The sequence below is a fragment of the Gallinula chloropus genome, assembly GCF_964237585.1.
Source record: "Gallinula chloropus genome assembly, chromosome: 15".
Lineage (NCBI taxonomy): Eukaryota > Metazoa > Chordata > Aves > Gruiformes > Rallidae > Gallinula > Gallinula chloropus.
In genome coordinates this window covers 16,200,802-16,224,328 of record NC_140100.1, presented here as the reverse complement: position 1 = coordinate 16,224,328, position 23,527 = coordinate 16,200,802, and the positions used below count along the sequence as shown (strand labels likewise).

The 23,527-nt window shown below is 49.6% G+C and overlaps 1 protein-coding gene across 1 annotated transcript; it reads left to right on the top strand.

Moving 5' to 3' along the window:
- Positions 1-1,992: 1,992 nt before the first annotated feature.
- On the top strand, positions 1,993-11,340 carry LOC311197471 (myosin-11-like; the record flags this gene model as incomplete). Its single annotated transcript, XM_084271236.1, has 3 exons — positions 1,993-2,334; positions 5,950-6,106; positions 11,309-11,340. The coding sequence occupies 3 exons, from the start codon at positions 1,993-1,995 to the stop codon at positions 11,338-11,340; spliced, it is 531 nt and encodes a 176-aa protein (XP_084127362.1).
- Positions 11,341-23,527: the final 12,187 nt, after the last annotated feature.

The window sequence follows — 23,527 nt, the reverse complement described above, 5'->3', positions numbered from 1 at the left end:
GCTTCCCTGTCCGTCTGGCTTCACCCCATGGCCGCCAGCTGGAAAGCTCGTACGGAGAGAATACCATCTCCATTATTGGAGCTGTGCGGCTCTACCAGCCCTCTTGGCAGCCAGGGAACATTTTCTGCCTTAATCCACACAGAGGTCAAATAGTTTCCTCTCACGGCTCCCTTCCAAGTGTCCCTGGGAGCGAGCGAAGGGCCATGTCCTGCAGAGCTCCCGCACGGCGACATGACGGCGGCGATGCCCACGCGTGCCCCCAGCCGCGCACAGAGCCAGGCTGTTGGGTGCAGCCCTTCCCCTCAGCCCCCCACGCACCTCACACCACCTGGGTGAACCTTCCCATCAGCTGTGCCCAGGCCCACGGCTCTGGGACGTGTGCTCAGGGCAGATGGGCTGTGCTTAGGCAAGAGATCTGTCAGGGGACCCTGAGGAGCTGGGCCACTGCAGGGGATGTCAGCCCACCCTCTAAGGTGCCTCTAAAATCCCAGCTTTGCATTTAAGCTTTGTCTCCCCTTCCATAAGATGCCCGCTGCTCTGTCAGGCCCCTCACACAGCCTGGCCTTGCAAAAAGATACTAATCTGTGGGAAGGCTTTGGGGACAAACATTTGCAAACAGCTCTCCAGGACTCATGGGGGACATGGTGACTGTTGGCTGCGTACCACGGAGCCTGGGCTCCACAAACATCCTTACAGGCTGACCACTGACATCTTTAGCAGGCAATTCCCCAAGCTCCCTCAAGATTCATGTTTGTTTGAGTGCTGCAAATACTGAATTTGTTCTCAATAAGGCAACAAGAGAGCGTGCCCTATCCAGAGACACTTTTTTGGGACACACACTGCCCCGCTCCCCAGGGCAGCTCCTCCCCAGCTCCGCAGGTCTCCTGACAAGTGCCAATCTTTTCCCACCAGTACCCAAACACCAGAAGTCCTCTTTGCTCCTTGCCTCACTCAATGCTGTGTCCCCCATGGGACAGAGCAGAGGGAATGCTTATGGAAGCTCCAGCATCACCAGCATGGCTCTTGCCACTACACCCCAGCACTGGTGTCCAGAGCAGGACAGAAGCTGCCCTCTCCCACTGCTGGCACAGTGGCCAGAGCCCCCCAGCTCTCAGCCAGTGCACAGTAGCCAGAGCCCCCCCTTCACTCTCCCCAACAGAGCAGCACAGCTGGCTGCTTTATCTGCACATGACTGCACAATGTGGTTTTATCCACATGCAGCAGCATGACACATGCCAGTCCGATCTGAGCATCACTGGCCAGAGAATCTATGATGCGATTTCCAGGCATGTTTCATTTTTTCTCTTCCTCCTGGTGCAGCTCCCACTGTCTGAACCCAGGGAAGGGGTTAACTCTGAATTACCTCTCCTTCCCCAGCAGTACTGATAACTTCTTTCCCTTTTTTTTTTTTTGTTTTACCCTTCTCTTAATCTCATTCTTCTCCTGCTGAAATGGCATTAGAGTGATTAGAAATAGACCTCTGCAAGAAAAGTTTGTTCCTGTCCTTTCTGGCACACAGTCTGGGAGCTGTTCTCCCACTAAAGGTTTTGGTCTTGCACTGGTACTTCAGCGTGCACCCAACAGTGTTTGGGTGATGAGAAGTGTTGTGTGTATCCGAGCTCAAGTACCTTTGTGAGGGGCAAGAGCCAGTGCTGCCAGGGGCTGTTCAGTGGGGTGCAGCCTGGGCTGCTGCACAGACATCCCCTGGGCCTTGCCTTCCTCTCTGATCAGCCCAGGCAGCCTCATCCGGTTTAGTGCCCCGAAGCATTAGATTTAGGTGCTTTCTGACAGGGTAACAAAGGGGTGGGAATGCCACAGTACAGCCAGCACCCAAAAGTATCTGCCCTGAGTGCAGGACGTGACACAGGCCCTGCAGTGCTTCAGCTCTGCGCATGGCAGATGTGACAAGTGTGCTTTGCCTGGGACATCTCAGATCTGCCTCCCTTTAAAGCAGAATATTTTGCTTCCTCAACAGGTGTCTACTGAGTCAAAATGGCTCAAAAACCTCTCAGTGACGATGAGAAATTCCTCTTTGTGGACAAAAACTTCATTAACAACCCACTTGCCCAGGCTGACTGGTCAGCAAAGAAACTGGTTTGGATTCCGTCAGAGAAACATGGATTTGAAGCAGCAAGCATCAAGGAAGAGAAAGGGGATGAGGTGACGGTTGAACTGGCAGAAAATGGAAAGAAAGTGACACTGAGCAAGGATGACATCCAGAAGATGAACCCTCCAAAGTTCTCCAAGGTGGAGGACATGGCAGAGCTGACTTGCCTCAATGAAGCTTCAGTGCTGCACAACCTAAGGGAGAGATACTTCTCAGGTCTAATTTATGTGAGTAGACTCAAATGTGTGCACAGCACTTCCCACTGCATGCTACGGTGTCCCAACACAAGCCAGGCAGATCCCACACACAGCCAGGGACACAGCCCCTGCCTGTAATGCTGCCACGCAGCTACTAACCCCTCATAACAGCATCCTAATCCAACCAGAAGTGTGTTCAGTTCACTGTGTTCCCCGTGACTCTCCTGCTTCTTTAATAACTGCTTCTTTACTTAGAGAAACTAAAACACACTCAGGTCTCTTCCCCAAAACTTGTCAGTTCTGGAAGGACACGGTTAGTCTGGAAAGTACCCTCTGATAGCTGAACCACAGCTCAGCTGTTTGAGCCAAAAAGAAATTCAAAAAGTCAATAGGGACTTTTGAAGGACTTTGGTGTAAAACCAGACAAGTTTCCAGTAACTGGTGAACAGCACCTATGGAAAAGCTGAACCGTGCTGCCTTCCCTCAGCCGTGGCTCCCACCGAAAGGCAGCTGGTGAGTTCTGGCTTGGTGGGTGCTCCAGTGAAACCTTACATCTGAATACATTAATACACCCCCTGGAATTCAAATGAGAGTACTCACACGCTCCAGGGTGTTCCTAAATCCAAGTCAGGCACCCACTAAAACCAGGGGGGTTTCCCCCCTTGTCAATCAACTTCAAGATCAGAGAAGCCAAGACAAATGACAGTCTCTATGCTCATGTGAATCAGGGCCAGGATTACTCTGTGTTCCAGCCCACACAAGCCCATCAACAGAAGAGTATTTTGACACTCAGACCCCTGTAATGTGTCTGCATCAACAGTTAGCAAACTGCACCCTAAGAGAGGCTGAAAGTTTCCATGGGACTTAGCTGGTACCTGGGAGCCTACACAGAGGATCCCTTCGCTGCGCTGATCAGCGATGGCAGCTTCGCTCACACCACGCACCACTGATAGGTGAAAAAGTGCTCAGGTAACAAGGGTTTAAAAGCAGGAGCACAGCTCTCACTGTTAATATGAGGAATGTGGAATTGGAAGGTAGGAAATGAAGCAGAAAATAAGCTGGTTATGTATGGCACACCAAAGGCACTATTGAACGGCTGTGCACGACTTCAAAGAGCTTTGCCCCACATCACTCCTTCAGGAATGTACTGAAATGCACCTCATTGGGATTCCTGAAAGAAGACAGATCTTCTGCCTTTGCCACGCTGAGTTTCTTGGAATCCCAGTTTGCAGGTGAACATAGGGACCTACTGCTATTACACCAGAACATGCAGCATTAGTTACTAGAATAGAACGTGTCTGAAAACGTCCTGCAGGACCTAAAGAGAATTAGTAGAAGGGCAGTGGGATGCAATGTGTGGGGTTTGTTTCTTTGTGGTTGTTCTCAGCAATACTCCACAGATGGTCCAGGATTTCCAGTATCTTTACTTTGATTTCAATTAGAAATCTAAGAATTTTTTTAATAGAGACAAAGGTGGGAGTGGATCTGAAACAAAGTTTTCTTTCTCAAGAGATGAGATGTTCAGATAGTGGTAAATTAACAGTTGTAGAGAAACAATTTTGACCTATTGCAAGAAGTTGTTAGTATTTTCAGTAACTAAACCCTGCTTAAAACCATCATGGTGCTCCCATACTTGGCACTGCCAGACCATTCCCCAGGGAGGATGAGCTAAGGCACTGAAACTCTGACCTCCCCTTGCAATCACCTGCTTCCCCAAACAGCTCGCTGAACCTCAAAACATCCCACACTAGAGCCTGGTTGCCCCAAATCCTTGCAAATCGGACACCCAGAAGTACTACCGGTGAAGCCAAGAGGTCTTGGTCAACCTGCAGCAGTTCTTGCCGAGGCGAGAGATGGTGTCAGTCCCGGGCCTGTTAGAAGGGCCATTCCCAAACTCCCTCAGCTCGGGTTTGTGCCCTGGCTCAGTAACCCAGCTCTGGTCCCCAAACGCAGCGCTCCAGAGTACGGCACTGGGGTGCAGACAGCCCTGCCTGCTGCAGGCCGGGCAAACGCCAGGCAGGAAGAGACTGAATGCCTCGAGTGCAGAGGGCAAATCCCTTTCTACTGAAAGAGAGGCCTTGCTTCCCTTTCCTTAAAGGCCTTGGTGTCATTCTGGGATAAACCCCTCACTTTTCAGGCATACCCAGCTGTGCTAGAGTTCATTTTGACAGGATGAGCATAGTTTCATTCCAAACCCCAGCGTCAGTGACAGTCAGGGCAGTAATTATCTGCCTTCTCCATGGAGTGTTTTTCCTGGGGATATGGAGGACTGGCAAAGACCTTGAGCTTGGCTCCCTTGTGCTCTGACCCCAAGGTATGGCGACACAGCCACAGCCTGAAGGGTGGAGAGGTCCCCATTGCCACCCAGAGCACCCCAGACCTCCTCCTACCCTGCATGGAACACACAGCCTCCCCACTGGAGGCTGATGGATGCTCATGCCATGTTTGCCCAATGCCATATAAAGCGCTCGGGCTGCGCTGAGCCCGTGTGGTGCCATTCCCTATTATGGTCAGGAAAGGGAAATCCCTGCACGCAGAGCCAAGCCTCCCAGATGCCGCTGCGCAGTCCTGCGCCGCGGCTTCCGATGGGGAGCCAAGGCAGCCTCAGCCACCCTCGGGCAGCCTGGGACCAAGGCAGGGAGGCGGCCGCACGCTGCAGGGCAGTCATTCACTCAGCAGGGCTGTGGAAAACACAATCCCAACACACCCATGCCTGAGTCAATGAACATCATTTCATTATGGCCTGGCTTTCAAACTCACAGCCACGGGCCAGTTTAAATACCCCAACACCCCTGCAATTGTAATGATTTCTTATTTTTGGAATTTTAAGGGGAAGCCCCTGCAAACTGCTGACTTTCATTAACTGTTTGTGATGTATGGCTCATCATCATCTGTTCCCACACGATATTATTTCTGCTTTTCAAAAGAAAGCCCTTACAAAACCTATCCATGGGTAGCCAAGGCTCTTGTTTATGTACATTTTTATATGAATACCTTAATTAAACTGCAAACAGAAACCACATTTTTCTCTAAATTTCTCTCAGAAATAGCCACATAGTGAAGGCATGACCATTCTGTCAGCTGTGGGGAAGTCCAGTTTTTCAAGGATTCTGTCAGTCCTTACTGTTACACATTGCTCACATAACCCTTTGAACAAGCTGCTTCTGACATCAACCCCAACTTCTCACCTAGGATTTCAGTTTGCAGAACACGATGCCTACCCAGGCAGAGGACACACTCCATATGAAAATACAGATATGAAGAAATATTACAGAGTCTTAACAGCTGTTACATCATGATAGATAAGGGTGATTCACCCCATCCTGAAAATAACTGAAGTCAGGAAGCTGCAGTGGCAGCTTAAAGCACGGAGTTTCCACAGGGTGCTAAATTCACACCAGGGGATTGGACTCAGTGATCTCCTGAGGTCCCTTCCAACCCCTACAATTCTGTGACCCTTCCTAGGAGCTGGTTTGTTAGGAAGGATGATTTGCACCCTCAGGAACTGCACCCATGCACATGCATGCAGCAATGGCTGGCAGGCACAGGAGAGAGATCTTTCTAGAATCCTGCTGGGTGAAGGCAGCTGATGCCTGCCTTGGGCATGGGGTATTAATTCTGGTTTTTATTTGGTTTCCCTTGCAGACATATTCAGGTCTCTTCTGTGTGGTGATAAACCCATACAAACAGCTGCCCATTTACTCAGAGAAGATTATCGACATGTACAAGGGGAAGAAGAGGCACGAGATGCCACCCCACATCTACGCCATCGCCGACACAGCCTACAGGAGCATGCTGCAAGGTAGGCAACACTGCAGCCCTTCAGAACAGCCCTGTGGAACCCAGGAGCCAGCACCTTCTAACACCCTGTGTGCTCCTGCGGGAAGCATGGCCAGAAAAGAGCTCGTACAGAGGCAACATGAGCTTTCTAGAAGTTTCAGAGGAATTCTTTGGCAGGCATGGCAGTCCACAAACACTGTGACTCAAAAAGGAAAAACAATCCTTTTACCCATCTGTGTGGAGGCATGTGGGAAGGTTTCACAGGCACGCAAATAGTTTTGGCAAATACGGGCATGGAAAACGCTCCCTCCCCAGCAGTGGGGACGGGTCCAAAGTTAGCTGCTAGTGCTGCTGCATCAGGCAGCCTCGCTCCTCTCTCGGTCCCTCTCCTAGCAAAGCAAATGCAGAGGATGTTTTGGAGCTACTTCCAATGCAGCTTAGTGCTTTGGAGCTCTGAGCTGAGGTGTGCTCTACTTTCCCACAATACTGGCAACAAGCAGTGAGGGGAAGGCAGTCAGTGGGGCAAACAAACCCTTCAGAACTCACTGCTGGCTGACCAAAGGGGTTTGCTAGGGAAAGATCAGGATTCAGGGACGAGGAAGCTATAGTGTATCAGGCTCCAACACCCCAGCCATTGGTGCTCCAGAAAAGTAGGGTGTTACAAGATGCTCTGAAATGTAAATGCCCTCAGCAGGGTCCTGATCCCGCAGGAGTTCTGGTCATAACTGTGGCTCAACAATTTTGCAAGCTTAGCCCAAAAGCTCAGAGCTTCCCAGTCAGGGGCTTACAGATTTAAGGTTTTAAGGCTTGTGTGGTTTAAATCTGACTGGGGAAAATAATAAACAGCATCTCAAAACTCCAGTTTAGCAGCTAGATCAGTGCCCAGCATTGATTTCTTTCTACATACAGAGAACAGTGATTGCTTTGGAGAAACTTCTCCCTCCCGAGCACCACGCGCTTTATCTGGCTATGCAGATGCAATCACAGGGTGTTTCTGCTGGCTGTAGCACTGTTATCACAGGGACTGCCACACTCCTGTACTTGTCCTGCCTGATGAATTAGCTAGAAGTGACAACGTTTGGCACATCATAGGGACTCACTCATTTCTAAGCCAAGATTTAGGCTAGACAGAGTCCTCCACAACAAAGAGAGAGCATCTCTGTGCCAGGCTTCCAGGCAGCCTAAATCATCCCAGGCAGGCAGACCAAGAACACCAACCAAAGCCCTGTCATTGTGGTACAACCAATACATATAAATATATATACACATACAAACCCCCTCAACCCCAACGGAGGTTGATATCAAAGGCATCAAACAGGTTTTCCTCCACAAAAAGTCTCAAGTACTCACATGTACTGACTGCAATGCTGTGAAATAATGCAGATAACAAAACCCTTAGGGCTGCTGGAGATGGTTTACTTAAGTCAATTACTTAATTATAACTTAGGCTCCTGACTTCAGAATCTCACCATTTCAGATGCAAGTGTTTGAAACAGTGAATTCAACTCTAAGCCCAGATAACCAGGATCAACCTTTCTCCTTCCAATGGCTTATGTGGCATATCTGCTCTGGAAGGCAGAGCTGCAGCACAGTGGAGAAGGAGGAATAAAAGATGTGCTGAAAACAGGCCCTCCTCCGTGCAGTGACCACAGAGCTAGTCATGAAGGCAGGCCTGGGACACAGCTGGAGGACTGAGGGGCAGGAGCCCCTTCTAAAATAACATGAGGCAGTAAATATCTTTTTTGATGTACCCATGGTCATAAGAAACTTACCTGGCATAAACTTGTCCCACTCCATCTCCCAGATCCTCTCTGGCACTCTGTGCTTGTCCCCTGACATCAGAGCAGCCTTCCTCCTTCAGACCCTCCTTGCAGCAGCCAGGGGAGCCCTGCCAGGAGCTCCTGGCACCAGCAGGTCACTGTTCTCAGTCAGCTGTGCAGGATGCTGCTGCTTGTCCCTGCAAATGGGGCAGGGAAAAACAACTAGGGAAGGGCTGCAGGCTGCCTGCAGGGAAGAGAAAACCCCTAACACTGCAGCCCAGGCTGAACCTGAGCTGGCTGGGCCAGGTGGTACATGAGCTTCTGCTTAAGGTGAAACCAGCAGCAGCAGCAGAGATGAGCCTGGTCCTAGCAGCATAGGGACCTCCCTCACTCTGCCTCTCCCCTGCTCCAGTCCTGCCTAACATGCAGCCTCTGACCTAGCTTGTCCTGGGCCACCATAAGTAACTGCACCTACAGCAGTCCTGACTCCCAGCCTGGATGCTGAGAAGAGGCACCAAAAGCACAGGCCTCTTTCTGATCACTTCTTTGGTGCTCATAATAATTTCCTGACCCCACCAACACCTGGGAAGCTTTACTCCTCCTTACCCATGTGCCCCCTTGGCAAAATTTCCCTGACAGCAAAGAGGGATGGAGACTGAGTAGGAAAAAAAAGAGGAGGGAGTAGCCCATCAATTGAACCTTTAAGAGAATCCTCTTCCCTCATCCCCTCCCAATGCACTGCAGCTGGAGTGGTCCCACAGGAGCTCACATCCCAAGCCCAGGACACCCACGCTTTACTGGCTTATTTACTTGCACATGCTGCTTTGGAGGCTCTCCATCTCTGCAGAGGGCCCCAGCTGGGTTCAACGCTGTGCTTTGGTTTGCAAAAACGTATCATGCTTTGAGCATAAAACTAAAACAAACCTCCAAATAACTAGTTATTGAGTCAAGCTGTGGTCACATCAATGCGGTGGGCATCAGCAATGAGTGTGTGTGTCTGTGTACACACCAGCACAGATAGACATGAAGAGCTCCAGAGGCTTTTGTATGTGTGTTTGCAAATGGAATATAAACACCACTTGTGACTCACAGACATGGACCAGGGCACTGGATGTTTTCCTTGTAAAAATTCAGTATTGCTCCTTATCAGGGAAACTTGCAGAGTTTCTTCTTGCCAAAGTAAAACATCTCTTAGACTCAGGAGACTGAGGAATTACATTCTGCTGCTTCATGACCAGGGCTGCTGGGCCAAGAGCCACCAGCTTGTTCAGCTGCCCCAGGGAGCCTTCCCCTTTCGGTGACTTGAGCCCCAGTGCCTGCAGATCGCTGCTCCTCTTGCAGGGTCTTGGCCTGGGAGCACAGCCCATCACCTTCTCATCCTCTCCCCCCTGGGCACAAGCATCCAGCACAGCCCACCAGCTGTGCTCACCCACTGCGCTCCACTGTTTAGAGACCCTCTTGGGCAGCGTATTCACAAGGGAGGATGGGAAGTCCCATCAAAGTCATTCCTTACCTACAGTTAGCAGGGATGGGATAATGGGACTTTCCTCTGACTATGCAGAAGAGCTGACATCTCTCAGGACACGGAACCAGCAGAGATGCTGTCTGGGCAGAGAGAAAATCTCCACTTGAAACAAGTGCTCCTGAGCACCCAAAAGCCTTCCACAAATCACAGCCACGCTGTCTCACACTGTGCTGCATGTTGTGAGGAGCCTCCTGACTGCTGGGTCCCTCATGCAGCACAGTTGCTGCCCAGGCATCATCTCTGGCTGGAACAAGGATAAATAATGACTTGTTTTAAGGTGGGTCAGCTCTGCCTGGCGCAGCACGTGGGCACGTGAGGGCTGGGGGCAGCAGCAAGGAGAGGGCAGTGCGGGCCAGGCAAGAGGAGCTGGAGGTGGGTGGATGACTTCTTGCAGCCCTGCCAGCTTCCAGGGATGGAGCTGAGCCACGGGTCCATCCGGGATGAGTAATCCTGCTGCCTTCTGCCATCTTCCCTGCTCGCAGCAACCAGCACAGTGATAAACAATGCAAACATGAGAAGTCTGCTGAGGTGTAAAGCTTTTGTGGGCTTTCACTAAGTACTCTGGCAATAAATCACGATGGAGAAGACACACTGTGGCTTTCTGCAGATCCAAGGTTATCTATTTTCTGCCAAGCCATTTTTATTCAAGCTTGAGTTAAAGATGGAAAAATAAATACACTGGTAGTTACTGGGAGGTATGGGAGGGAAACACAGTTCCCAAGACTTGAGAAAGGAGCCTGCTATGGAAAGTCATCTGTTTACTGTGTCCTGCGGGACTGAGCTGCAATGTCCCCTTCAGGCAGCGCTCTCCCAACAAATGTAAAGCAGCAGCAACCGATTCGGGCTGGTTTTTGCCTTTTATGGTAACGCTGCCAGCCTGCTGCTCCATTGTGATAAACCATCTGATTCTGTTTGTGATTAAGCAGAGCTGGCTGGTCCATCGAGAACACGGGGGCGTAGGAGTCTTACAAGCGATCTGGAGGTGTCTGGTGAGAAAGCCCAGAAATGCCAGAAAAGCCAAAAAAAAACCCAGTCAGCTGCAGGTTTAGGAAGGCTGGTGGGGTGTTGAGGGTGCCTGGAAACTCAATGCTACGGAAACCTGAGGAGAAAACTAACAAGTGCCCATACCATCTAACAGGGACATAGAGGGGTGGGTAGGAGAGTCCTCCAGGAAGGGTCAGCTTCTTTAAAAAGGCTGTGGAGATGGGCTGTAACCCTGGCCCCAGCTGTGCAGAAGCCTCCTGCATGCCTCATGATGTAATAGAAATGGAGATTTTGGCCCACCTTTTGATCAAAAACGCGTTTGATGGTTCTGCTCATAGTAAAAAGCCTGAAGAATACTCTAGGTACTTGCTGATATGCTCTTGTGAGGTACCTTGCTTTGTCTTGCTCCTTGGAGGACATTGCTTGTCCTCTTAGTAAAAGTTGTCTCTCTGTTTGAGATGAAATAGAGAGAATACATTGTTTGGGAATTTGCACTGCTCTGCTTCCAAAATTTAAAGCTGTGCATGACCAGCTTAAAGCATTTTAGGGTTCGATGCCTTATCTGTGCAGAGCTGGTTTCCAGTGGGCTGCTAGCCCATCATGAGCACAGCAAAACCTTCAGTCTCAGGTTTGAAATTCTCAGTTATAATCTTCTTAAGGAGAGGCTGATCCTTTTGCTGTCCTCATTACAGTTCATCTCTGAGGGAATTTACAAAACGTGTTTCTGAACTCTTCACCTTTTGTTCATTTTTTTGTACAAAATATTTCCATTCGAGATGCTTATTTAAGTGGAAGGGCAAATTAAATGAGATGGGAACCTGGTCCTCTTGACTGATCATGGGTTGCCAGGTTTTGGAAGGTCCAGGCTGTTCAATGTAAATCCTTATAAACAGAAGTGCTTCTGTCAGGACGTGGCCGTTTTCCCTAATTAATGGACTTTTTTCTTTATTCACAGACCGAGAAGACCAGTCCATCCTGTGCACGTAAGTCACCGAGCTCCTTCCATGTATCTCAATGTCTTCATTCACAATTCATTGCACTGACAGGACGGCACAGGGGTGTGCTTGTAAAACCACCTGTGTTGCAGGGGGTTGGGACCTTCCTTACAGCAGTTTCCTCCAGCCCCTGGCAGCTCACCTCAGCTCCCCGTGCAGAGATGTGCGAGCCGTTGGTGTGTGCTGTGGGGCTGTGCCGTCGGGTGCCTGGGCAAGGCTGGGACCCCACTGCCAGAGCCTGTGCACGAGGGGCTCGGTGGCACCGCGTGGCTCAGACCTGTCTGCGGCCTCTGCGTCAGGGTGTAGGCAATACCTCAGGGTGTAGGCAATACATCACAGCGTAGGCAATACGTCACGGCACAGGCAACACGTCATGGCATAGGCAATACGTCAAGGTGTAGGAAATACATCAGGGTGTAGGCACCAGGTCAGGGTGTGGCAGCAGCGAAAGGGCAGCCCTGCCAGCCTGGTTTCAAGCTCTGTGCTCCTCCTGTGCCGCAGGTTGCTGCAGTCCTCCCTGTGCGTGCTGACCTGCCAGGGCCCAGACAGCACCAGTGTGGGGGCTCAGCTCTTGTAGGTGGTGATTTGTCTGTGAGAAGCTTTGCTGTGCACAACTTGCTACTCTGCAAAACCCCACTGGTTTGTCATTCCTCCCTCATTCTGCAAAACCCTGCTGAGCTGGACAGGAAGCACCTGTGGACTTCAGCTTCAACCATCTCTCCATTCCTCTGTTGTCAGTCAGGTGCTTTTATTTACTGGAATGCCATTGAAGATGCTTTTGACACCATTCTGTGATTGTTGTGTTAGGCATCCTCCAGGTTTCCTGATCAAAAGTAGGATCTGATGTCTGGTAAACACTAGGTATCTTTGCAGGTTATTTACAGCAGGTTCTTGCAGGGATGCTGTAGTCTGTCAGGCATTGTAAATACATGTAGTCCCAGACTGAGCTGTTTAAGGCTTTAGGCTATCCAAAACCATGACTGAATACCTATTTATACTACAGTTTTTAAAAGCGCTGATCACCAGCCAGAGTTACTCATGAGTGTCACTGCCCCCTGGGAAAAAAAAAAGCAGTACCTAAAAACAAGTACAAGTTACACATGTGCCCAGTACCATAAGGGTCAGCACAGCTCTGACCCCTAACACTGTTTTATATGTGCAGGTGTATCAACCAAGTGTCTGTCCAAAATGCTTTAATGCCCAAAGAAATCTAAAATTGCTGCAACGATGAAATAAAAAGTGGCCATCCCTTTCCTGCCAGGATGGAACATGTCATGAAGATTGACTTACAATGTGCATTTCCTCCTTCTATTCCTGTACTTCAGTTTGTTTTTCCATTAGTAAATCTTCAGATCTTCTAACTTTGGAATACCAGAATTTTGAAGAAAGGGGAAAAGGGCCTTTCTTTTCCAAATCTGACCTTTTGTTCATAAAAATCCATTAAAGGTTCCAATTCTGATACCTACCACATATCTGTGTGTGTGTGTGTGTGCACGTGCAAGTACACACACCTACACACACCTACAGAACACACAGAAATACCTCTTTTCCCCCGACCAGCTGAGCTGGAAACAGAAGGTGTTTCACACCAGTAACACATAAACCAGAGAGAATAAAATGCCTTTTACATTGTGAAAGCAGCCACAGTAAGTGATTCCTCGAGACACTGAGAGTAACTGCTCTGTGATGTTCCACCATGGCCCACAGCTTGACTCTGTCCTCACACGTGTCCTTTAAGCCTCAAAGATGAGTCAAGGTGAAATGCGTGCCCACAGCTTTAGCCACCATGCCCTTGGCAGCCTTGCTGGCCTTGCAGGCAGTGCAGGAAGGCTAAAGTGTACCTGGCTTTCAGCTGGGCACCTCCCAAGCAGCATCAATTTGCATTGCTCTACAGAACTGCTAAAATTGCCGAGACAGCAGCTTTTTGCCCAAAATATGTAGCAATAGCTGAAGATTCTGGGCATTGACCAGCTGGGATCTTTTCTTTAAATTGCTCTAGACTCAAACCATCCAGGGCCTGGTACCCAAACTGTGACATCTGGAGCTGTGAGGGTTCCCAAAAGTACTTGGGGATGCTGCCACATCCCCTGTACACCCAGGGACACTGCAGTGCAGCCTCCCATGTTCTCCTGCTTGCTGCTGCCCATCACCCACAGGTAGCTTCTCCTCCTTCCCTTACGGACATTGGGCAGGATGGCCAGAGAACTGGGGACAAGATGCCAGCAGGAACGACATGCTGCATCTTCCTGTGCTGTGTGTTCTGTCCTAGTCCTGCAGAGTTACTCCCTTAGTAGAGCTGGTCCAGAATCCAAAGGCCGGGTGGGATGCCAGTCCCTGGGACCTGCCTGACACGCTGCTGGGGCAGCAGTCTGCAAACTCTGTGTGATTCCGTGTTTCCCAGTGTAAATACACCCTCCTCAGACTCCACCCTCAGCTCGTTTCCCCTACTCTGTGTGAGTAAGGGCTGTGTGTGCCTTTTCCCTGTCCCCTCCCCTTAGTGTGATTAACTGAGGGTGTTTGAGGGGCTCCACCTGTCTTCACTGCTTCACCACTGCCCCGAGTCACCCATCTTCCCTTGGTTTTGGTATTCCTCCTCCCCTTTACTGCCAGCCTGACACACACAGCCTCTGATGCCTCTCTGTTCACACATCCTCTGCTGCAAGCTCTTTCCCTTGGCCAGCATCACTGATCCTCCTCAGTGGTTCCCTGCGCAGTCAGCGCTCGGCCCCCACATCCTTTGGAGCACATGGAGGGGCTGGGCTGCCTCTGAGACAGGAATGTCATGCCAGGGCTGTGCTCACTCATGTCTCTGCGTTAGTATGTCATAACAGAGCATAGCACAGCATAACATAGCGTAACCTGTAAGAGGTTTGCAGGTCTGCAAACTGAGAGTCATATGCTCTCCTCTTCCTGGGCCTTCTCCCCCTTCTTCATGGCCAGAGGCACCAAACCTGGGCTAGCCATCCCTCCTCATCAGTTACCTTCCCACCTCAGGGGGTTCTGTCTCTGAGCTGAGCTCTAGATGCTGCGGTACTGCTGTGCTGTATCCTCCGGAGGCTGAGGGCTGCTCACATTATCAGACCTGTCCATTGTCACAGACATTTAAACATGATCTGATGTGTTGGAAAACTAGATGTAGTCATCACCTACAGATGCTGTTGGAGATTTTGTTCCTGCTTGTGGCTGTTGAGATCCTGCCTGGCTCCCATCTCATGGGGAAGGACGGTTTATTGTCCACTTCAAAAGGGAGTTAAAGCCTCTGGGGCTATCTGCAGACACCAGGGAAGGCTCAGCCTGCCAGGAGCAGAGAGTTAAGGATGAAAGCACAGAACAAAACGTTAAGTAACTTAAGCATTGCAGCCTGGCAGGATAATTCCAGGCACAATGATGCCATATATGGTAATACAGGGATCCAGGAAAGCCAAATGATGGGCACTGGTGCCCTGGGAGAGAGGAAATGCAACTCGTGTAGTGATGAACTACAAATAACCTTTAATAAAGTGGAGCAGTTCAAAGCCTGGGGGGGTTATTTGGAGAAAGGGTTTTAGTTTTTTTCTTTTTTTCCCCAAAGAAACAAAGTTGTAAGGTAGATTTATTTGAAAACTTTGTATGCATATGTCTTCAAATTGGTGTGCTTTGCTTGGAATTGTTCCCAGGACACTTAATTTTTATCAATAAAACATGGAATTGTTTCAGCCCTGAAGCTTGGGCAGAAACAAATCCAACCTCTGCACTGTGAAAACTACCCCAGGTCTGGGGAGGAGGGACACAGTGAGCTCACCCAGTGCTGGTTCAAGCTCAACAAGCCAGAAGAAACACTACTCACCATGTCGTAGCTCGGCCAGGAATTGTTTCTGGGTTGCTCAGACTTAGATCCATCTCATCCCTCTTCAAAGCTCTGCCCGGCACTTACTCGTGGTTTTTATGTCCATTTATCTCTGGTCCCTACACAGGGAAAATTAACTCCTGTATTTCCTAATTAGGAAACAAAGCAGAATTGTAACGGATCCAGCTAAATAGTTTCAGCTTCAAAAGAGCTGACAAATACCCATGGGATTTCTGAATGTATTCTTCTCTTTATCTGAAAACCCATTTCAGCTTCAACCCAAAGGCGACAAGGGCCAACTTGGTTTAGACTGTCTCCCTCCACGCTTGGGGCAGTGGAAGAACTAGTTTTTTACACCTTCACCCACTTTAATGCCCTTTCCACTGCTGAGGCAGGGTAAATAAAAACATTTTCATCCGTATCATTGAAGCCAAAGGTACCTAGAGGACGGGAGGCAATGTGATGCGATGCTTGGAGGGGGAAGAGGAGGCTGGACTTCTGAGAAAAGACTGTAAATCTGGCCTTATATGTGTACTTTGCAAACCAGCATCTCCCTTTCAGAGGGGGCTTATGAGCTGTAAATAAACGCAACCTGGAAGTCCCAGGGGGGTGCAAGTTAAGGCTGCCTTCCCGCTGCCCCCGGACGCTGCAGGGAGCAGAGCCAGGACGCTGGCTCAGCTGGTCAGACTCAGAGGTCCCTCACTGCCCGGCTAACAGGGGCACCACAGGCAGCCCCAGGTCCTGCTGCTGAACACACGGGGCACTTGCACATAGAGCTCAGACGAGGCAGGGTCGTTTGCTTGTTCTCTGGCCATGAGTCCACCCGACTGCTCGAGTTTCAGAAGAGCAGGCTGTTGTTTCACTGCCGGCATCTTTCTTACTGCTGGGTCACATCACAGCTGATGTTGTACTTTCTGGTCCTAAAACGCGAGCAGACTCCCTGCCAGCTCCGCTCCTTGTAAATGCTCGTTCGCTGCCAAAGCAAGATGAACTGTCGTTCAAAAATGCATCATGTTTTAGCGTTGCCTTACATGGCCCACCGTGGAGGCAGAGCACTGAGGGGCTGGAGAGGCAGCTCTGGTAACAGGTTCTCTGCATGCTGCGGTCAGGAGAGGCCGTGTTCCGGGGTGAGTGCTGGCTGCCCTACATCCCCTGGCAGAAGGAGTCCACTAGTTACCATCTTTTGTCTTATTTTCTTTCCCCTCAGAGGTGAATCTGGTGCTGGCAAGACAGAAAATACCAAAAAGGTCATTCAGTACCTGGCTGTTGTTGCTTCATCACATAAGGGCAAAAAGGACACCAGCATCACTGTAAGTGAGCTCTTCCGTATTCAACTCTTCCTCCAGCCCCTTAGGAGGGTGCTAGCAGCAAGCCAGCAGCTGAGGCTTGCCAAACAGCCAACATATTAAGAGTACACTGAGTTACAGCTCAGCTCTGTGGAAAAAGGCTTTGATTTGACACCTCTGTTAGGCACCAAATCAGAAGGTACTTCGATAGAGGAGAATTATTCCCAGCTTCCTGCTGCACAGCACCTATTTATACCTAGCACCAAGGCCTGGCAGCCTGCAAGGGCTCAGGTCTTTATTTCACCCTTGGCCCCTGGCAGCCAAGAGATTTGGGAAGGCCTTCAACTAATGCCTTGTCCAACTGCACCACAAAAACCTATGTTGGCCTTTAAGCATCTTGACTGGCTTTGTTAGCAAGGGAGTTTTCTTACCAACTAGTGAAGAGTCCCAGCATTAAACCTCTCCCCTTACTCCCCTGCCAGCAAGACCAATTTGAAAGGCACAATTCATTAAAGTGCTTTGTCCCTTCAAAATTCAGACCAAAGTTTGTGCTCGTGCTGTGAGCCGTGGCAGGGGTTTACCCCTGCCCAGCTCCCTGGGATCATTGGAGTGGCCGAGCCCACAGGCCCGGCAGCATTTTGGGCCTTTGGAGCCTCACTCAAACTTCTCCCAGCAAACAGAGCCCCTCGCTTTTATGACAAAACAGTCTTAAATTGGGAAGATGCTCCAGTGTGTCCCAAATTCAAGGCTGGGTCCAAAAGAAGTCATAAGCAGGGTAGTGGGTAGTAAAGACCTGATGCTGATAGGTGTGCTGGCTCTGCGGCAGCCCTCGCCTGGCCTGGCCGGGGCTCCACCACCATCAGTACCCACTGCCTCTGTGCACGGGGCACAGGAGAGAGTACCTGTCCCTTGGGTGATGTCTTCTAGGAATCCATGGTGGCAACAGGCCAAGACTAAAGGCATCATTTTCCTTTGTTGAATGTTTGTGCCAAAACTTATTTCTTCTTACTGGGTCCCCGCTCGGTGGCTGGGGAAATGAACTTGTGGTCTCCAAGCCATCCCTAACAGGGTGGAACTGCAGTTGCAGCTGACTCCATGGGGGAATTATGTGTGTCTCAGGCTCAAACTGGCCCCGAGACAGCCCTGAAGGCAAATATCCACCAGACAGAGGCTGAGAGAAAGCCCAAGTTGCTCTATAACATACCAATAGATGGTACTTCAGTGACTGGGACACTGAGCTTCAGTAATTAAAACATAACAAAGAGAAAAATGCCTCAGTTGTACCAGAGAAGTGAGGATTTATCATGAAAATACTGGTCCCTGCCTGGCCTTGGGAGACTAACCCAGGACAGGGTCCAAATCCCATCCCTTGGCTTCGGGGTTGGTGCGGTTTTCCTTGGTTCAGTTAAAAAGCTGTCTCAGTGTTAGGGGCATCTGTACTCTTGGTATGTCTGGAACAGGTTTATTTGCATGGAAACTGCGTATCGGTTATTTTACTGCAGGAGAACAGTAGAAATGTCTGTGTAACGGCAATGTACTGACGCTTGTTTTATACCACGTTATTCAATACAGCAAGGTCCATCTTTTTCTTACGTGAGTAACTTAGACTGTTTGGTGTGTGTGTAAGGCACTGAGTGTAGATCTGCATGCTATTGTTGCACCCCGAAATTTTCAAGAGAGATTTCTTTGTTGAAAGATGTTGTATGACATGAGAAAAAGCAACAATAGCGCCAAATGCTCTCACTGATGGGCCCCTCACTGTGTCAGGCCCCATGGCGGAGCGAGGCCTGACACAGGCAGGGTCCTCTCAAACACCACTCTCTCCTCTCCGCGCGTTCGAACGACATTTCCCACCATCCTGAAAGAGCCACTCAGCCTGAAGCTGAGCGCTGCCCTTCCCAACCAAACCGCCCCAACGCTTGCCGCGCTTCAGGTTGAACTTTTTAGGACTGTTGTGAAATAATTCCTAAACCTCACGGTGTTGGATGGGTTTGTTGGGCTGCATGCTTCCCATGGGATGTTGCTCACAGGTTTACGTGTCCGTGGCACTCTCAAGAACCGTTCACATCACGTCAGCATGTCCTTCGCTTGCCGTCGCGGTGCGTAACCAATGCCCAGGCAGTGTGTGCGTTACTGCAGGCTTTCAGGCTCCCACAGGCCCTGGCACACTGGGGTGTGCCATACCAGCTTCAGCACCAGGACAGTGCTGCTGGCCTGTTCCTTCTGGGCCCGCACCAGGCAGCAGGGATTTTTAGTTTTTATTGTTATCTCTTTATGAGGTCCTTTTCCCCCCTGTCTCACCGCTGCCTCTCAGACTTCAGCTATGGCCACAGGCACTGTGCTGGCCCTTAGTTAATTTATACTTTGACTGGCGACCTGTCTGCAGGGAACCCTGAGCCCATTGCTGGCAGCTCAACTCCGGAGCGCAGAGGACATGCAGGGAAGGCAGAGCCCTGGTTTTATACCCTAAGTTTGTGGCACTCAAAGGGGGTGCTGCCTGTCCCCGTTTAGCAGCCAGGGCTCTGCCATAGCTGCCACCATCTCACTTGGGCAGCTCCCCACACCTGGAGTGGTGGTGTTAAGCTCAGGGCCTGTACCTGGGAAGAGCAGCTCAGCCCGGAGACACTCTGGGCACTGTCTGGAATCTGTACTTGTTCTGGGATTCCTGCAGGAGCTGCTTTGAAAATCTTCCATCCCCCTTCCTCCTCCCACTCCGGGGCAGCAAGGGGGGGATTTTTCTTTTCCAAATGCACTGCTGGCCCACACCTCAGGTCCCAGAGGGGCCCGTTGCCCCTCCCCTCTTGGGCCCACACAGATAAATTTAGCTGTTTGCAATCTGTTACTTTTTAGGGACACTCTGGAGGCAGCTCTGCCCGTTGCCACTGAAGGCACGAAGGTGTTTAGAAATAGGTTACTGGTTTGCACAGGGAGAGTGACACGCTCCTGTTTTCCAAATTATTTCCCCTAGATTCAACCCACATATTGCCTTATTTTCTAATTAAACTTATTTAAATGGTATCATGCTATCTATCAGGGACTTCTTTCAGGGTGAGTTAGGTGGAACAGTGCATGTTACCACAGCGTAGTACTCACAGGACAGGGCAGCAAGAAGCTCCTGTGTGAGAGGGAGCAACCTCCCAGGGCAGAGCTGAATGAGCAGCTCAGGGACACCCTATTCTTACACAAAGGGTTTTTTTCAACTTTGTTGATTTGTTTAGGAACAGGAGTATTAAATGCATGCTTGTTTCATTGCATGATTTGCTTCATTAGCATTTACCAATCACAATTAACCATGTGTTCCAAAGTTTGTGTGTCTGCATGCTAATTCATTATCCTAGTTTGAAATAAATCGATGCATTTCCATATTTAACCTAAAGAGCTTGCATGGATCATTATTAATAGACTTGATGAAATCCGCTTTGTAGCTTTGTGCTGCATTACATTAAAATTATTCTCAGCAAGTTATTCTAATTACATCATCATTTGCTAGCAAAGGATCTCAATAAACTAACTTGAAAAAGACATGCTAGAGGTTCCTTTAAGAACATCCCCTCTAAAATGATATTAAGCTGGAAAAATTATCTGACATGGAATGACCCTTTTTTTGTTAAGAAAGGCCAGCTGTGATGCTGAACAGATTAATAATGATTTTGATCTGTCACAGGCAACAGGGCTGGAAAAGGGTCATGTACACAGGACAGCAGTCATCTGCACAAATATATAAACACAAAGATTATCAGAGAATGAAAACAAACCCACACAAATTGCAGTATTCAGCAAAAAAAGCAGAGTATTAAATTACCTTTCCCATTTCTCTCCACCGTACGAGTGTTGGCTTTAATTAAGTCATGATGAGGTTTAGGGTTAACTGCATCTGAATGAATTTTAGGGTGAGCTGGAAAAACAGCTTCTCCAGGCAAACCCTATTCTGGAAGCTTTTGGAAACGCCAAAACTGTGAAGAACGACAACTCCTCCAGATTCGTAAGTAGGAGGAACCCAGGGGGCTGGGGGGCAGGGGGAGGTACCACACCTTTCCATCAATGGGCAGATGGCAGCTTCATCAGGGCCCCTCTCTGAGCACACAATCCCTGGAAGCCAGTGCTGCATCCCTCTGCAACAGGAATTTGGCCTGATTGAAGATCAAAGATCAACCTACAGACTTGACCATACCATTGTCCTCTTGCAATTCGGCACCTGTGTGTGGCCTTCCAGAGTCAGTGTCCACCTCCAGAACATCCTCCAGCCAGCCCTGTGCTTTGCCCTCATGCTGCTGTTGAGCAGGTCTCTCCTGAAGGCTGCTACTCAGCAAGGGGGCCAACAGACCTAATAAAAAACAGCAGAGGAAAACAAACATCAGTGACCCCAATTCGAGTGTGAATGGTGTGAGCCAGGAGCTGGCACTGTTTGATGGCACTTCTGTGGGTGCTTGTTTCCCCACAGACCTTCCACTCCCACCTCTGCTCCCTCCCCGACAGGTTTGGGGTCCCTGCAGATGAGCTTTAGAGGGAGCTGTGCTGCTCCAGCTCTATCCCCTCACTGAATCTGTGGAAGTCGGGGTAGGAATGGGATGCTGCCTTTAGGATAGCTGCCTTTAGGATATCTTAGGAACCAAAGCCAGGCCCAGGGGGGAGGACACCCTTCCCTCCACATGCCTGAAGGGAACACAGAGTTGATCTCTGCGGGGAGCTATCAGAGGGGTTCACTTCCTTCCAGGCTTTTCTGTGGGTTCTCCTGGCAGGAGGGAATCAAGCACATTACCCCTGGGAAGGGGGGATGTACACATCTCATGAGACAGGCTGAACGCTAGCACTGGAAAAGCTGGCATAACCTGGCAGAGCAGCCCCAACCTGATCTGCTTTCCATCCACAGGGCAAATTCATCCGCATCAACTTTGACGTGACAGGCTACATCGTCGGGGCGAACATCGAGACCTGTATCCTTTGCAGCCAGCCCCGCGGGGAGCTCCCGGGGCCAGCAGAGGAAGAAAGATAAACACGCTGCAGGGCATGGCTAAGAAAGGCAAATACTGCTGAGGCTGGTATAAACACTGACGGGGAAGTGGCTCCATTTATGCCGAGCCCAGCTCCTCAGCTCGCCTCACCCTCACGTTTGGTTTTCAAGCCCAGGGAAGCACTCTGCCCCCCACCCAGCCAACCAAAGCACCACACCGCAGCCAGCAGTGGGGCTTCAAAACCAGAGTCCCCATGAGGGATAATGGGACCAGGCTGGTTTGGGGTGAGGATTGCACGTGTTTCTTCTGGTCAGTGTGACCCTGCATGGGTTGCTCTGCTTCCCTGGGCTCCAGCTGCATAGAAAGTTCTGGAACTTCACTCTTCCTTACTGGTGTTGTGACGGGCACGTTGCAAAAGCTGCTGAGTGCTCAGTATTACCCCTACAGCTTACCAGGAGCTCAGGGAGTGCTTCCCAGGTTTCATGGCCAGGCTTGGCACTTTATCCCAGTCCTAAAGACTTTATACTCATCGAGACAAGAGACAGGAAAAGCCAAAACCATGTGGGGTCAGAAATGATGCCTTAGTGTCCTTACAGTTCCTCCCCCTTTGTCAAACCAAGGGACAATGTCTCTGGCTGCTGCCAGATCCCTGCATGCTCTGCTAAGGCATCACAGCCAGAGGCTGCATGTTCTGGAACCACATGCAGCTGAAGGGCAGCAAACAGGCTGATGTCCCTGACAGCACCAAGCAGTGGGTGATCCAGAGAACACTCTGCTCTGGGTGCTGAATACCGCGATGCTGTTTCAAACAGCACACCAGACCAGGGTTACAGAGCAGTAACCTCCCTGCTGTTTTCAGGACAGAAGTACAGACATCTGAGATGCTGCTGGTTCCGAGGCTGGGGGCACAATTAAGGAAGGACTGAAACACATTATCAGGTTTTTTCTTAACACACTTGACAAACAGATCTGCTTGAAAAGTCCCGTGCTATTCGGCAGGCTAAAGACGAGCGAACCTTCCATATCTTCTACTATTTGATTGCTGGAGCTTCTGAACAGATGAGAAGTAAGTTACTGGCTAATGATCTGTAGATCTCACTGAACACTCTGAGCAGTGGCTTACTAAGTGTTTCATCTTAACTGCTTTAACCACATGCCATTCGATCCCTTCTATAGATAAAGAGCTCTTTAGCTATAGATAATAATGCTGAAGTAGGAGAAATTGATGCCCACCTTGAGCCAGGGTGTTTGCAGTTTATAGGGCATTTCCATTTGCAGGTGATGTGAACTCATCCAGATCCCACCTTGAATGATACCAAAAAGGCAAATAGGGAAGAGCTATTAATTATTTTTACACAGATAAAGGGGGGTGCCCAATAAAAATAATGGCTTGTGGGTTTAGAATAAAGGGAGAGAATGCCTTTCCCACAGCACACATGATTAGGCTGTGAAACCCACAGCTTCTGGATGCTGAGACAGTGAAAAGCGTAAGTGGATCCAAACAAAGGGTTAGCATTAAGCTGATGCACTTAAATAAAGCTTTTCTTCTTTGCTTTTTAGATGATCTGTTGCTGGAAGGCTTCAACAACTATACCTTTCTATCCAACGGCCACGTGCCTATTCCTGCCCAGCAAGATGATGAGATGTTCCAGGAGACCTGTGAAGCCATGACAATTATGGGCTTTACCGATGAGGAACAGACAGGTGAGAACTGTTAGCAAGACTGTACTCAAGGTATTCATCTGCAAGTAGCACTACACAGAGATGCAATTGCAGAGAGGTTAATTCTGTCTAGAATAATCATTTTGCAAAATATGCCTATGAAATAAGATGCTATGTTCATATAAGAAAATTAAGCTTATTTAGATTCTATGCCTGTGTTTCTCTGGACAAGCATGATCTTGCATGAGCCCCAGCTGAAGGATTCCAGGTGTAGCTGTGTTGTTTAACCTCATCGCCTCTCACTTCTCCTGTGTAAAACTACTGCCAGCTGTTACCTAGCTCCTCTTCCCACGCCATGTGCTGTGATTTAGTGCCCACAGATTTACCTCCTTCTTCAGGAGGTACCAAGTGACTGAAGCCACAGACATGTTGTTTGCACCACTGGGTTCAGCT